We start from the raw sequence: 13,323 nt of genomic DNA, 5'->3' as shown, positions 1-13,323 counted from the left end.
AGCACAGATGAGGAAAATCCCAGTGGTGAAGACCTTTGAGGGCCATGGGTCCAAAGTCGCTTGTTTCTCCCAAACATGCTACCCTTATCACATGCCATGTCTTAAATTGCTCACATACTGTATCCCAAAATGTTATCCAGTTTTCAGCTGAATGGATCAATATTAATCACTGAAATATTGTTTCCACAGATTTGTTCTGAATTTCACCCTGAATCCTCAATACCTGGAGTATTTCACCCTGAATCCTCAATACCTGGAGTATTTCACCCTGAATCCTCAATACCTGGAGTATTTCACCCTGAATCCTCAATACCTGGAGTATTTCACCCTGAATCCTCAATACCTGGAGTATTTCACCCTGAATCCTCAATACCTGGAGTATTTCACCCTGAATCCTCAATACCTGGAGTATTTCACCCTGAATCCTCAATACCTGGAGTATTTCACCCTGAATCCTCAATACCTGGAGTATTTCACCCTGAATCCTCAATACCTGGAGTATTTCACCCTGAATCCTCAATACCTGGAGTATTTCACCCTGAATCCTCAATACCTGGAGTATTTCACCCTGAATCCTCAATACCTGGAGTATTTCACTCTGCATCCTCAATACCTGGAGTATTTCACCCTGAATCCTCAATAACTGGAGTATTTCACTCTGAATCCTCAAAACCTGGAGTATTTCACCCTGAATCCTCAATACCTGGAGTACTTCACCCTGAATCCTCAATACCTGGAGTATTTCACTCTGAATCCTCAATACCTGGAGTATTTCACTCTTAGGCCGAGATTTTCCATGCCCACCGGCATCGGGTATGTTCAGTAGCATGAGTGGGCAATATGGCACAATCGGTTTCACGACGGTGTAAAACCAGTTTGCGATCGTCCACTCAGCCTGCCAATGGCAGGCCATGTTTCCCACCATCGGATGTCAGGAACCTCATTGTAATACATCAGCACACCATGATTAGACCAGCCCACCGGAATCATCCCCCCCAGCTGGATCATCCGTCCACGGCGGGAAAGCATGCCAGCGTGTTTCACAACAGCACATAACAGACGTGCACTTGGCAGCGTGCACTTTGAGGGGAACTCAGAAGGGAGTGCACAGCAACGTTATTTAGCGCTCGCCAGGGTCACCTGGTGGACTTCAAGTTTGAGGAGCATTGCAGAGGGGGGCAAGGGCAGCCTTGCGGTTGAGATGACTTGGGAAGGGCAGCCCTGCAGTTAAGATGACTTGTGGGGAGGTGGAGGGTGGGGGGGGGGGGGGGGGTTGAAGAGAAGGTCAAGGGCTGTCCTGCTGCTGAATATAATGCACAAGCTTTTGGTGTAGGGGTTAGGATGGATGAGGGAAGCGGCCACACATTAGGGAAACCTGTATAAAGTGACAATTCCTCTGCAGCTGAGACGGTTCAGACACAGCCACATTGATATGATTGGAGTCGGGCTTCTAGCTTATCTGCCCGCTCAAGCAATGCAGTGGCATCAAAGTGGCACCAAGTGTTCCAAAGCTTTAACCCTCCCAGGCACATACTGCGGTCATGAGCAGTTTAGCAGACTGCAGAACAGTTGGACGACTGCACACATTGTACAATCTCCTTGCTGAAGTTGGCATGGAGCAGTTACTGGCAGAGGTGCTCACAGCCCTTTGCAATGTCACCATCCCGGTTTGGACCAGTCTCCTCCATGATTCAAGCTAACAGTGCAGCCTTGCAGTGTGGGTTAGGAGAATGGCTGCACCTGAGCTGAGAGCACAGCATGCAGTCCAATGGGCAAAGTTGCCACCAATCAGTTGGGAGTGGGGCGGAGGTAGGTGGGGTTTTGGGCAGCCATCCAGTGGACTAATCTCTGGCCATCCAAGTGGTGGCCAGCACTCTCCACAGTGCATTAAGGGGCCTTCAGACTTAACCAAGGCAGGTTCTTAGTACATCCATACTAACCACGTGTCTCTCTCTTTCATCCTGCAGAAGGAGTACACCAGGATCATGGAGCCTGGTGAGCTAGCTGTATGCCTGATGGCCTGCTGAAAGCGAAGATGATGGAGGAGAGAGCAACTGAGGCTCCTGGCTGCACAGAGGCAGGAGCAGCAACCTCAGGATGAAGGGACGGCTGGGGCTCCCGCACATACTGCCCAAGAGCCACAGTGAGTCGTCGCTGGGCAGCGCCTAGTGACACCCAGGGTCTACAGACACAGCCTTTCATTCCTGCAAATGACCGAGAAACAGTGTCACCAAAGACTTCATGTCTAGGGAACTGGTCGGTCACATCTGCCAACTACTGCAGGATTTGGCGCCACGGGGACATGGAGGGCATTCACTGCCAGTGGCAGTGAAAGTGACTGTGGTGCTCAAATTCTATGCAAATGGCTCCTTTCAGGGATCCGCAGGTGACCTCTGTGGGATCTCATAAGCCTCCAACCACAAATGTATCCATGAGGTCACGGATGCCATCTTTGAGAGGGCACACAACTTTGTGCATTTTGCCCGGGACCAGGGCAGCCAGGATGCAAGAGCGATTGGATTCGCCCAGATCTTGGGTATCCCACAGGTTCAGACTGCACTCGTGGTGCTCAGGTCTCCACCACAAGACGTGGCAAACTACATCAACTACAAGGGATTCCACTCACTGAATGTGCAGGTGGTCTGCGACCACCAGAAATGCATCCTACAGGTGTGCACGCGGTTTCCAGGGAGTGTGCATGACTCCTACATACTCAGTCGGTCACAGATCTCTGAAGTCTTCCAGGGTCCACAGAAGCTGCAGGGATGGCTCCTTGGGGACAAGGGCAGAGACTGTGGCTGATGACACCCGTGCGGCAGCCTCAGGCTGCAGCAGAGTGTTGGTATAAACGAGGCTCATGCTGCAGCTCGCCACTTTGTGCAGTAGACCATGATGATACTGAAGATGAGGTTCTGGTGCCTGGATTGGTCTGGTGGAGCCCTGCAATACAGTCCACAGAGGGTGTCAAGCATTATCGTCGTCTGTTGCACCCTTTACAATCTGGCGCTACAATAGGGAGATAAGATGGAGGAGCTGGAGGTCTCCTCTGATGAGGAGAACACTGACAGGGATGAGGGTGAGGAGATCCTCGAAGGCGATGATGACGGGGATGCAGCCTTCGCACTGGCTAGACGAGGCAGGCGCGCTCAGGGGGCCCTCATAGCGATTAGATTTATGAAGGAAGATGACAACATGCTGTGAGATGACCCCATAGATCCTCACATTGCATCTGTGAATGTTTGACTCCAGTCTGGCCTATGGCGCGCAAATACCCTCTGTGAGAATGCTCCTGTCATGGAGACGTAGTGGAAGCCCTAATAGTCGCACAATTGCAGGAGTGATGACACTCCATAGATCTTCACATAGCCTCTGAGAATGTCTGACTCCTGCCTGGCTGAGGGCAGCTCACTTGCGCTCTGTGATCATGGTCATATCATAGAGACACAGCCATTGAAACTTTAAAGGCATCTGGTCCTTTGTCCACCTTCAACACCTGACCTCTTCAGGAGAACAGCATCACTGGTCACAGATGCTGAAGAGATGGGGGCCAGCCCCACCCTCAAAGTGCTGAGAGCACACAGAGAGAATGACGGAACTCTGTGACATCTGCCCACGACATTCTGGCAGCAATGACAAGCACCATCGAGGTGCAGACATCAGTAATGTGTCCATGGAGTGTGAGGCTGCACCATCACTTTGGTCTGAAGGCTGCACAGAGAACAGGGAAGAGGATGGGCCAGACACTCCCAGAGTCACCTGGATGGATGGCCTCGGGCTGGGCACCTGCTGATCCTCCTCCCTATGGGTGCCCTCGGGCCCTCGGCTGACTCCTTGAGGAGAAGGGGTAGCAGCAGTAAGATCGAGCTGCCCAGCATCCCTCTCACGTACACACTGTAGGAGGCCAACTACAGGGCAGGGGGATGGGTGGGAAGCAAGAAGTCCATAGTCACACTATCAACAGTTTACACATCATGCTGCCAGATGAGCTGAGCTGGGTGAAGTCAGGCAATTTTAGGGAGGTGGATATAGGTGATCTTAGTGATGGTGAGAATATGTGCTCAGAATTTCATCTCAGGGTCAAATATGACACCAAGGTTGCAAGGTGTCATGGAACAGCTTAGTATACTTGTGATTGTAAGGAATCATATTTTACAACTGCAGACAAGGGTTTCGTGGATACCGTACTGACACTCCTTCCATATGAAGATGCCGTTCCATCTCACCAAACTATCAAATTATCGACAGTGCCCAAGTTGCAATTCTCCTCGTTACCCAAGAAAACAAGGAAGGTTTCTATTCTCTCAGCACATCACCAACAGCTCAAAATCATGCATGTCCAGGCACAGTTTGAAGGAAGTATTATGATTCATTCACAGAGACAGATCAAAACATGAGAATGGTTTTAAGGAACGGTTACATGGAAGGCTACCTTCTGAAAATGCTGTGTCCATGAACAATTACATGAACTCATCAATCCCTTACAGAATCACAGAATTGTCATGGTGTATAAGGAGGCCATTCAGCCCATCATATCTGCACTGGCTCTCTGAGCATTTTAACTAAGTATCAATCTCCTGCCTTTTCCCCATAACCCTGCCCATTGAACCTGCCTCCACCACACTTCCAGGCAGTGCATTCCAAACCCTAACTACTCACTGTGTGAAAAGCTTTTTCTCACCTCACATTTGCTTCTTTTGCAAAACACTTTAAAACTGTGCCCTCTGGTTCTCAAACCGTTTACAAGTGGGAACAGTTTCTCCTTATCTACTCTGTCCAGGCCCCACATGATTTTGAAAACTTCTATCAAGTCTGCTCTCAGCCTTCTACTCTCCAAGGAAAACAGTCCCAACTTCTCCAGTCTTTCCCCATAACTGAAGTGTCTCATCCCTGAAACCATTTTGTATCTGTTGCTACTGTCTCTTTTATTCCATGACCTATAATTTTCCTCACAAGTGTGGCACTGTATCGAATGCCTTTTGGAAGTCCATATACATGACATCAATGGCCTTGCCCTCATCAACCACCTCTGTTACCTCTTCAAAAAACTCCAGCAAATTAGTTAGATATGATTTTCCTTTAATAAATCTATGCTGACTCTTCTGAATCAATCCAAATTTTTCCATATGACTATTAATTCTATCCCGAATAATTGTTTCTAGACGTTTCCCCACTGACTAGTCTATAATTACAGGGCAGATCTTTACAACCTTTTTTGAACAAGGGCGTAATGGTTGCAATTCTCCAGTCCTCCAACACCTCCCCCGAATCCAGGGAACATTGAAAGATTACGGCCTGTGCCTCTGCAATTTCCACTCTCAATTTCTTCAATATTCATATCTCATCTGGCCCTGGTGCCTTATCAACTTTAAGTACTGACAGCTTAACCAATATCTCCTCCTCATCGATTTTAAACCCTTCAAGTGACTGAGTTTCCTCCTCTGTCACCATTGACTGGGCAGCATCTACCTCATAGGTAAAGACAGGTGCAAAGTATTCATTTAACACCTCAGCAATGCCTTTTGCCTCTATGTGTAGAATCCCCTTTTTGATCCCTCATCGGCCCTACTCCTCCTTTTACCACCCTTTTACTATTGATGTGCTAGTAGAATACTTTGGGATTTCCTTTTATGTTAGCTGCAAGTCTTTTCTCATAATCCCTCTTTGCTTCTCGTATTTGCTTTTGCGCATCCCTTCTTAACCTTCTGTATTCAGCTTGGTTCTCAATTGTATTTGCTGACACCTGTCGTAAGCACACTTTTTCTTCTTTAACTTACTCAACTGCAACCAGAACCAGAGTGTTCATCAAGCAATCTCCTGATGCTTGGATCACTCAGGTGGGGGTTTGCCTTATTTCTCCGTGGAAACTGAAAGCACTGCTTCAGTGGACTCCTTCTCTTCAATGTGCTAGGCATTCTGCTGCCTCATAACTGCATCAATATCATTATAGAAATCTATTGAATGGTGTACAATTTAGCAAGTGTCCCTTCCAGATTCACAAGGTGTGGGTGATCCATGAATGGGCATTTCATTTTTCACGAGAAAACTTACTCTGCTGTACGAAAGACTGCAGGTTTCTGCTCATTGCAATTTCTCCCCTAACTTTGAGACTCACAGCATCTTTAGAATTCCCAAACATTTTGCACAAAAGTTCCTGGCGGAGGACATAGATTGTACTAAAGCTCCAACAGCAATTCTCAGCATTCAGTCCCTAAACTAATACCAACCACATTTACATCAGCCATGGATGTGCCGATCTCTCAGTTGGCTGCAGCAGTTGTATCATCACCCATGTATGCATCAATGACTGAGTTTCATTACCAGCTTTGCATGCTAACCCCAGAACTGTCTGTTGCATTTTTAAAAAAATAGATGGTTCAATCTTTGGCTATGCCATGGTAAAGTTTCTTTAATATCAAATAAATCATAAGTTTCTACTGTAGCAGTCAATTGCAATGTTCGTACTTGTTCAAAAAACATCTTGGATAGCAGCTATCAGTGTAAAAGAGTTGAAATCGCAGTTTACAAATAAAATAAATAAAATGTGGTTGAGATCCATGGTGTCTTCCTCCAACAACTTGTATTTTTTTATTCAAAAGTGAACACACCCTGTGTCTGGATAATGTAGCGTTACAATGTTGTGCTATCAGCCTTGGAACCTGCATTTTAATCCAGGCAAATGAGAGAATTTCCTCCTCTTGCCATTAACTGTAAAGGTCCTACATGAATTGAATTTTGGCAACTCAAAGCTGGTTCTAAGTGCATGTGAGTCCACAACATAAAACCACTAATAACTTTGCCATAAACAGGCTGTTTCGCACAGCCAGGGGCGGAGAATTCCTGCAATGAAAAATGGAAATGTCACACTAGTAAAAGAGAGGTACTCCATTAGGAAGGATAGAAGACTGTTATTTAGGATCCTATTTTTGTGAAGTGCCAGTGCATTTGATGACACCTTGGTAAGGATCAGAAAATAACTGTTGATATAAACGCTTACACAATGAAAAGATTAGTTGCACGGTTCACTCTGATGATGCTCTGCACTATCAGGCCGCTCATATGATTTTCTTCTGGTGCACTGTAAAACCTCATGAATGGAGTCCATCCAGTTGCCACAGGATACATGATGTTCTGGTAATGAGAAAAGAGAAACCCAAAAATACCTCTACAAAGGACCCACAAGTCTTCATAGAAGATCAATTTCACATATAGCTATATTTCAGACCAAATTAAATCCAAGGGCAAAAAACACATAAGGAAAATGGCCCCTCCTATCACTATAACAAATCCAACCTCATCAACTAGACCGCATCAGCATAGCAATACCTCACTCACTGTCTAATATTAAAACTTACTTCTTCCCAAAGAGTAAACTTTCAAAGCATTTTGTTGAATTATCCTGTTTACATGACCAGATTCTATGTAAAATGGAACCCATATCATACCCTTCTCAGGTTCCTTCAACTGGGTCTTTACAAAATCGACGGCCTGTCGCACCTCCTCATCTGTGCATATGTTCATTTGAAGAACTTTCATACGTTCACATTTCATCTTCTCAAGTGTTTGAGCACCTTCTCCATTCTTATCCTTCCAAACAAAAATACAATTACTACAATTTTTCAATAACTAAATTAAACAAAAACAAGTTCTCCCCTTGGTTCGGTAGATAAATGTACTAACTGGTGTCGCAATAAACAATAAAGCAGAAGCGTCCCTTGTTCAATCCTGCATCTATGCTGAATTACCTGACCTTGGTCGGCATGGCAATGGGATGGAACAATTGACCCCCTCCCCCCCTCCGAGTCCCCAAGCTACTGATGGAGGAGAGCAGAATGTTCAGCTGGGATTCACAGTGGACCGCTCTACAGCCACTGGCCTCACTTAAAAAGTGCACAGGTGTGGCTGTTGAGTGAAAGCTGGATAGGATTGGCCTTCACTAACTGGATTCACAATCTAATAGCTTTCTGAAATCATTGTCTAAGCTCACAGTTGTAGAATGATCATTTGAGCAAGGTACCAAAGGATAAACTGCCTTGAAAATAGCCAACGGGAGTCGACTTCTCCAAAAATATCCAAAGGAAAGATAGGAAATTTGGCAAGAAATTCCAAAATGGTGTGAAAATTTAGCAAGTTGTAGGTGCTTTTAAACAAGTGTCAGAACTTTACTGTTATAGATTGGCCCAGGTTCTGTGTTAAGAATGAAACTAAAAGCTGTCACTGTTCTTGTGCAATAAATTGGACAGCAATTTCCAGAGTCCCCACATGCGCAGTGAAATGCAGAAATCCAGAGGGCACAACCTTTGAGTTACCCTGCTCCTTCACAAGCTGCATGATAACAGAATCTCGCCAATAGACTTGGCATTCAAATCCATGTAAGGGCGTAAAATTGATGCACTTGCTTACTGGTTACCACTGAACAGGGCAGACCAAAGTTAGGGTTGGTCCATTCAGGCGTAGGATTTTTCATTCATTCAGGGGATGTGGTGTCACTGGCAAGATCAGCATTTATTACCTATTCATGGTGGTGAGCTGCCTTCTTGATACACTACAGTCTTGTGGGGTAGGTGCACCGACAGTGTTGTTAGGGGCAGAGTTTCATGATTTTGCCATGCACCTGCAGTCCTTGTCCTTCTAGACTGCAAAGGTGCTGTCAAAGAACCCTTGGCGACTTGCTGTAATGCATCCATTATAGATGATGCACACTGCAGCTAAAGTGTGCTGGTAGTGGAGTGAGTGAATATTTAAGTTGGTATTTCAGGTGACAGATAGGGTCCTATTGGCACAGGTTTTTCATGGTGCAATCAGTAATAATCATTGTCAAACAACCTCTCTGACCCTTAAAATTTAATTTTACAAGTATAGAAGGTTATTCCCTCAGAATTTAATTTGTGTTGGAGCCAGGAATATATTTTTTTAACTTTGTCTGTCTCTCTTTTGTTTTCTCTCTTTATTTTGCTTTCTGCACATGGTGTTCTGGTTTAGACTTGAATATCTCAGTGTGGCTTCCACAATCCGACTGGTTGAAGAGCCTTACTGCAGAGAGCGTGGCAGTGACCCAGACAGTAGATAACTGCAAGTCTCTACTCAAAAGCCCACAAAAATTCTCTGGGCAGCTATCAATGTAAACAGTAAGCACCATACATTTGCTGTTGACTACAAAATAGGGAATTAAAATATTTCTGATTTTTTTTTTTCAGTTTGCTATAATTGTTAACAGTTCAGTCACTCTTGCAACACCCTTCAACAAAAGTTTCAACAGGGTAAGGTGACACAGTCAAATTACATCCACAATAATTACTTCCTCCATTGTGGCAGTATTAGATTCCTGCTGTACAGTATTTACTGGAAGCCTTTAAGTCCCCAACTGATTCATTGCATTCTGGAAAATAAATAATTCATTCTCCACTTCTCCCAGACCAGTTGCTGAAAATAAACAACTTTCCATGTCTCCATACAGATACAGCAGTTCCTAGCTCCTCCCTACACTTAAGACTTTTTTTTACAAAACCAATTCCCTTTTTCTCAGAAGTATATCTTTAAGAATAGAATCATAGATTGATTACAGCACAGAAGGGGGCCATTTGGCCCAGCATGTCTGTACCAGCTATCTGTTGGAGCAACTCACCTCATGTCACTCCCCCACCTTTTCCTCATAGCCCTGCAACTTTTCCCTCTTCAGATAACAATCTGATTCTCTTTTTGAAGCCACAATTGAATCTGCCTCCACCACACCCTTAGGCAGATCTTAACCAGTTGCTGCATAAGAAGGTTTTTCCTCTTGTCACTACTGCTTCTTTTGCCAATCACCTTCAATCTGTGCCCTCTGGTTCTTGATCCCTCGACCATTGGGAATAGTTTCTCCCTATCTACTCCATCCAGGCTCCTCATGATTTTGAATACCTCAAACAAATCTCCATTAAATTCATTTCTACAGTGGAATTCTCAAAATAAGTACATAGGAACAAGATTCTGCCCGCAATCTTGAAATAAATAAATAAACCATGTTTACAATTCATAACCAATCCGTCCCTACAAATTTCATTCTCAGTGTTGGTGTTTTATAAGTAAACTTGCACTCTCAACATTATGATTATTACTACATTCCCACTCCTGCCCTTTTATAAATAACTGATAAACAAACATTTATATAACTATAAACTTCAGTAAATAAAATTTTGGGAAGCAGCATGTGGGTAATTTGATGTGGTGCGCTTGGGAGAAAAAAAGATGAATTTTGGCGCTATCGTTCCCAAAGCTCTTCACCACAGGTTTTCCTCATGTCATTTCTGAGCCTGGTGTACCCTTATTAATAGAGATTGATTACTATGATTAGCCAACAACTCCATTATTATTGTATCATGCGACTACCAAGATGATAGGAAACAAACTTGATGGACCCTGGTATTATTTTCATCTTGCAATTCCTTTGTTCCTATGTTCATTCCCTCTACAGTCCTTCTATTAATAAATCACCCAAGGTTCAAATTTATAGATAAATGCCTGGGACCAGAAATCTGAAAATAAATACAAAACAGTACACTTCCACCGCTACGATTAAATACATTGACCCAGTCCAAATGTCTATAAATTCCATGCCCAGAAATAAATAAATCACCTTGACAACACTGCATTACACTCATATCTTTAAAAATTCCAAACCCTCCAACTTACTGTGAACAGTCCAATGGAACATTAATTACAAGAATGAAGGAAACAAATAAGGATGATGTGGAGAACAGTTATATTTTATGATACACGGGTAGAAAATAAAAGGTGGAAACAGAAAATGCTGGAAACACAGCAGTTCTGACAGCATCTGTGGAAACAGAATTTCATGTTTCAGGCCAATGACCTTTCATCTGAACAGAATAGAAAATAGAGCAGGTGACTATCTATTGATTATGTCGTATAAGCTTAGCATAAGGAATGATTTTTCAGTTTTCATTTTAAAATTATGAAAGACATTAGGAAACTGATTGTCACTCAGTACAGCAAATACTGTGCCAGTTAAAACATTCAAAAGGATATCGAATTGGCAGTTCAACAAAAAGTAGGAAGTTGTTTGTCTGGGGTGGTGAGGAGATGTTTTCTAAGTTGCTGATAGAAGATCCAGATGATAGTTAAGCTGGATGGGTAGAAGGACCATTTTTCGATGTCACATTTTTTTTCAATTCTAAAGTATGAGATTTATATTTTTAATAATAATAGATATGCTGTCACTTTAGACTGAAGATCATTTTAAGCCAATCCGCCTGACAGGAAACTATCACAATCAGATTGACAGTTCGTTTTACACACTGCCTGATTTTATTTTCCATTGACTTCACAGAATAGTACATAAGTTAGTCCAAATAATGTAGGCGAATTACACTGAGTAACGTTCATGCAAACAAAATGCATGGCTCATAAGTAACACGGGCAATGAAAATAAATTATTGGATGGCTCATGGGATTTTTTCCCTCTCTGTCTAGCTATAATTGGACATTTTAACAACTCAGAATGGCTAACTGAACAGGTTCAGTCAATCAGAATGGATGCATTATCATTCTATGGACAAACCTGAAGTGTAACATACTGATATGAAACAGGAAATGTACTACACTCTAGTCTTTAACGACATAATTATAAGAGTGCATATTAAGTACTTTAATCAGTTTGTAAGTGATCTAGTGCTTTACAAAATTTAGTTTTGTTTCAGGAATTTAATCTATAATCCAGATCATCACTATTACATTTCAAGTTCTTTATCATTCATTCACAGGATGTGGGCGTCACTGGCAAGGCCAGCATTTATTGCCCATTCCTAAATGCCCTTCAGAAGATGGTGGTAAGCCTTCCTGAAACATTTAAGATTTTTTTTAAGTGGTTTGGTATAACTGAGTGGCTTGCTAGGCTATCTCAGTCAACCACATTGCTGTGGGTCAGGAGTCACATTAAGGCCAGACGGTTAAGGACAGCAGATTTCCTTCCCTTTACTGAACCAGATGGGTGTCTACAAGAATCTGGTAGTTTCATTGTTACCATTAGTTACTCGCTTTTTATTCTAGATTTTTTTTTGTTTAATTAACTGAATTCCCAAGCTCCCATTGTGGGATTTGAACTCTCGTCTCTAGATTATTAGCCCAGGCCTTTGGATTGCTAGTCCACTAACAGAACCATTTTGCTACTGTATCCCACGTACAAGTTGCTATTGTCTTGGTCTTGACAGTGTACAGCATTTTTTATTAGCTTGCCATGCATGGCATTCAATTATTTATTACATTTTCAAAGGGGAAAAGGAATGGAGAACGATAAATTGTTTCAGTTGGAAACATCAAAATATGCATCATAAGTATTTGACTGTGTAGAGGTTAAACATATAATTAAACAGATAATTGTAATTCTGTGTGGTTGAAGTGGGGTAGTAGAAGGATTAAAGAGTGAAAGTCAGCACAAGATGATGAATCATAAGCAAGACTCAGCATGAGCTGTGACGTAGTGCAGTCACACTGGAACAGAATGAGTTGTTCCTACCCGGGTTTAGGTGGCAGATGCCAAAGTTTAACCAAGTTCAAGGAGTGCAATGTGGTGCAACAGCGAGCAATTCGCAGTACCCCTGCAAGTGGAGTTTAAAATGTAAATGTTAAAATTTAAAATGTAAATGTAACTACTGACCCATAAACAAGGCAAGATTGTTTTGGAAAGTATGTATTTAAGAGCTCACACAATAAAGCTGCAGACTTGGTTACTTATGATTTTGAACAAATAAGGAATTTGGGATGTTCTGAGATTTTAAGGAGATAGCATTGTTGCTTTATTGGTGTATTTTTGATTATGGAGTGGTTGAGAAAAACATAAGCAGGTTGTGACTAGTGTTGTGACAAGGTTCCATCCTTTCCATTGTTTATAAGTTGACCCTTGGAAAACATTCAAAATGGAGCCATTTTCCAAATGCATGCTGATGACAACACCTTAATTCTGCACCATGACTGTTCAGTGAAACAATAACTCGAGAAGAAATTAGGTATGAAAGTAGGTTAAAATATGGACTCTTCACCTCTGGAACTTGGATTTGAATTCAATCTAAAGTCAAATGATAAGCTTGAAAGGTGTCAATATTGCCAAGTTATATTTATTCATAAACGTAAAAACGCAGCCTACAGTTTCATTCAAGTGTCATCACCAATTTCTATCCAAATACTCAAACTTTCCAAAAGTTGATGAAAGGTCAACGCCATTAAATGTTAACTTGGTTTCTCTCTCCAAAGATGTGACTAATCTGCTCAGAATTTGCAGAATTGTTTGTTTCTAAGTCAAACTTTCTGCATCACTTTGAAAACAACAGC

At 42.7% G+C, this 13,323-nt stretch overlaps 1 protein-coding gene across 1 annotated transcript in view; it reads right to left on the bottom strand.

Annotated features, from left to right (window-relative positions):
- LOC144693910 (D-beta-hydroxybutyrate dehydrogenase, mitochondrial-like) overlaps positions 1 to 13,323 on the bottom strand; it is a 35,890-nt gene that overhangs the window by 12,185 nt on the left and 10,382 nt on the right. Inside the window, exon 3 of the mRNA XM_078564120.1 lies at positions 7,443 to 7,584. Within this exon, the coding sequence (XP_078420246.1) occupies positions 7,443 to 7,584 (142 nt within the window). The remainder of the gene's footprint in view (positions 1 to 7,442; positions 7,585 to 13,323) is intronic.

The sequence above is a fragment of the Cetorhinus maximus genome, chromosome 19 (genome assembly GCF_964194155.1).
Source record: "Cetorhinus maximus chromosome 19, sCetMax3.hap1.1, whole genome shotgun sequence".
Lineage (NCBI taxonomy): Eukaryota > Metazoa > Chordata > Chondrichthyes > Lamniformes > Cetorhinidae > Cetorhinus > Cetorhinus maximus.
Note: the sequence above shows the minus strand (reverse complement) of the source record. Positions and strands in the feature narration are given on the sequence as shown.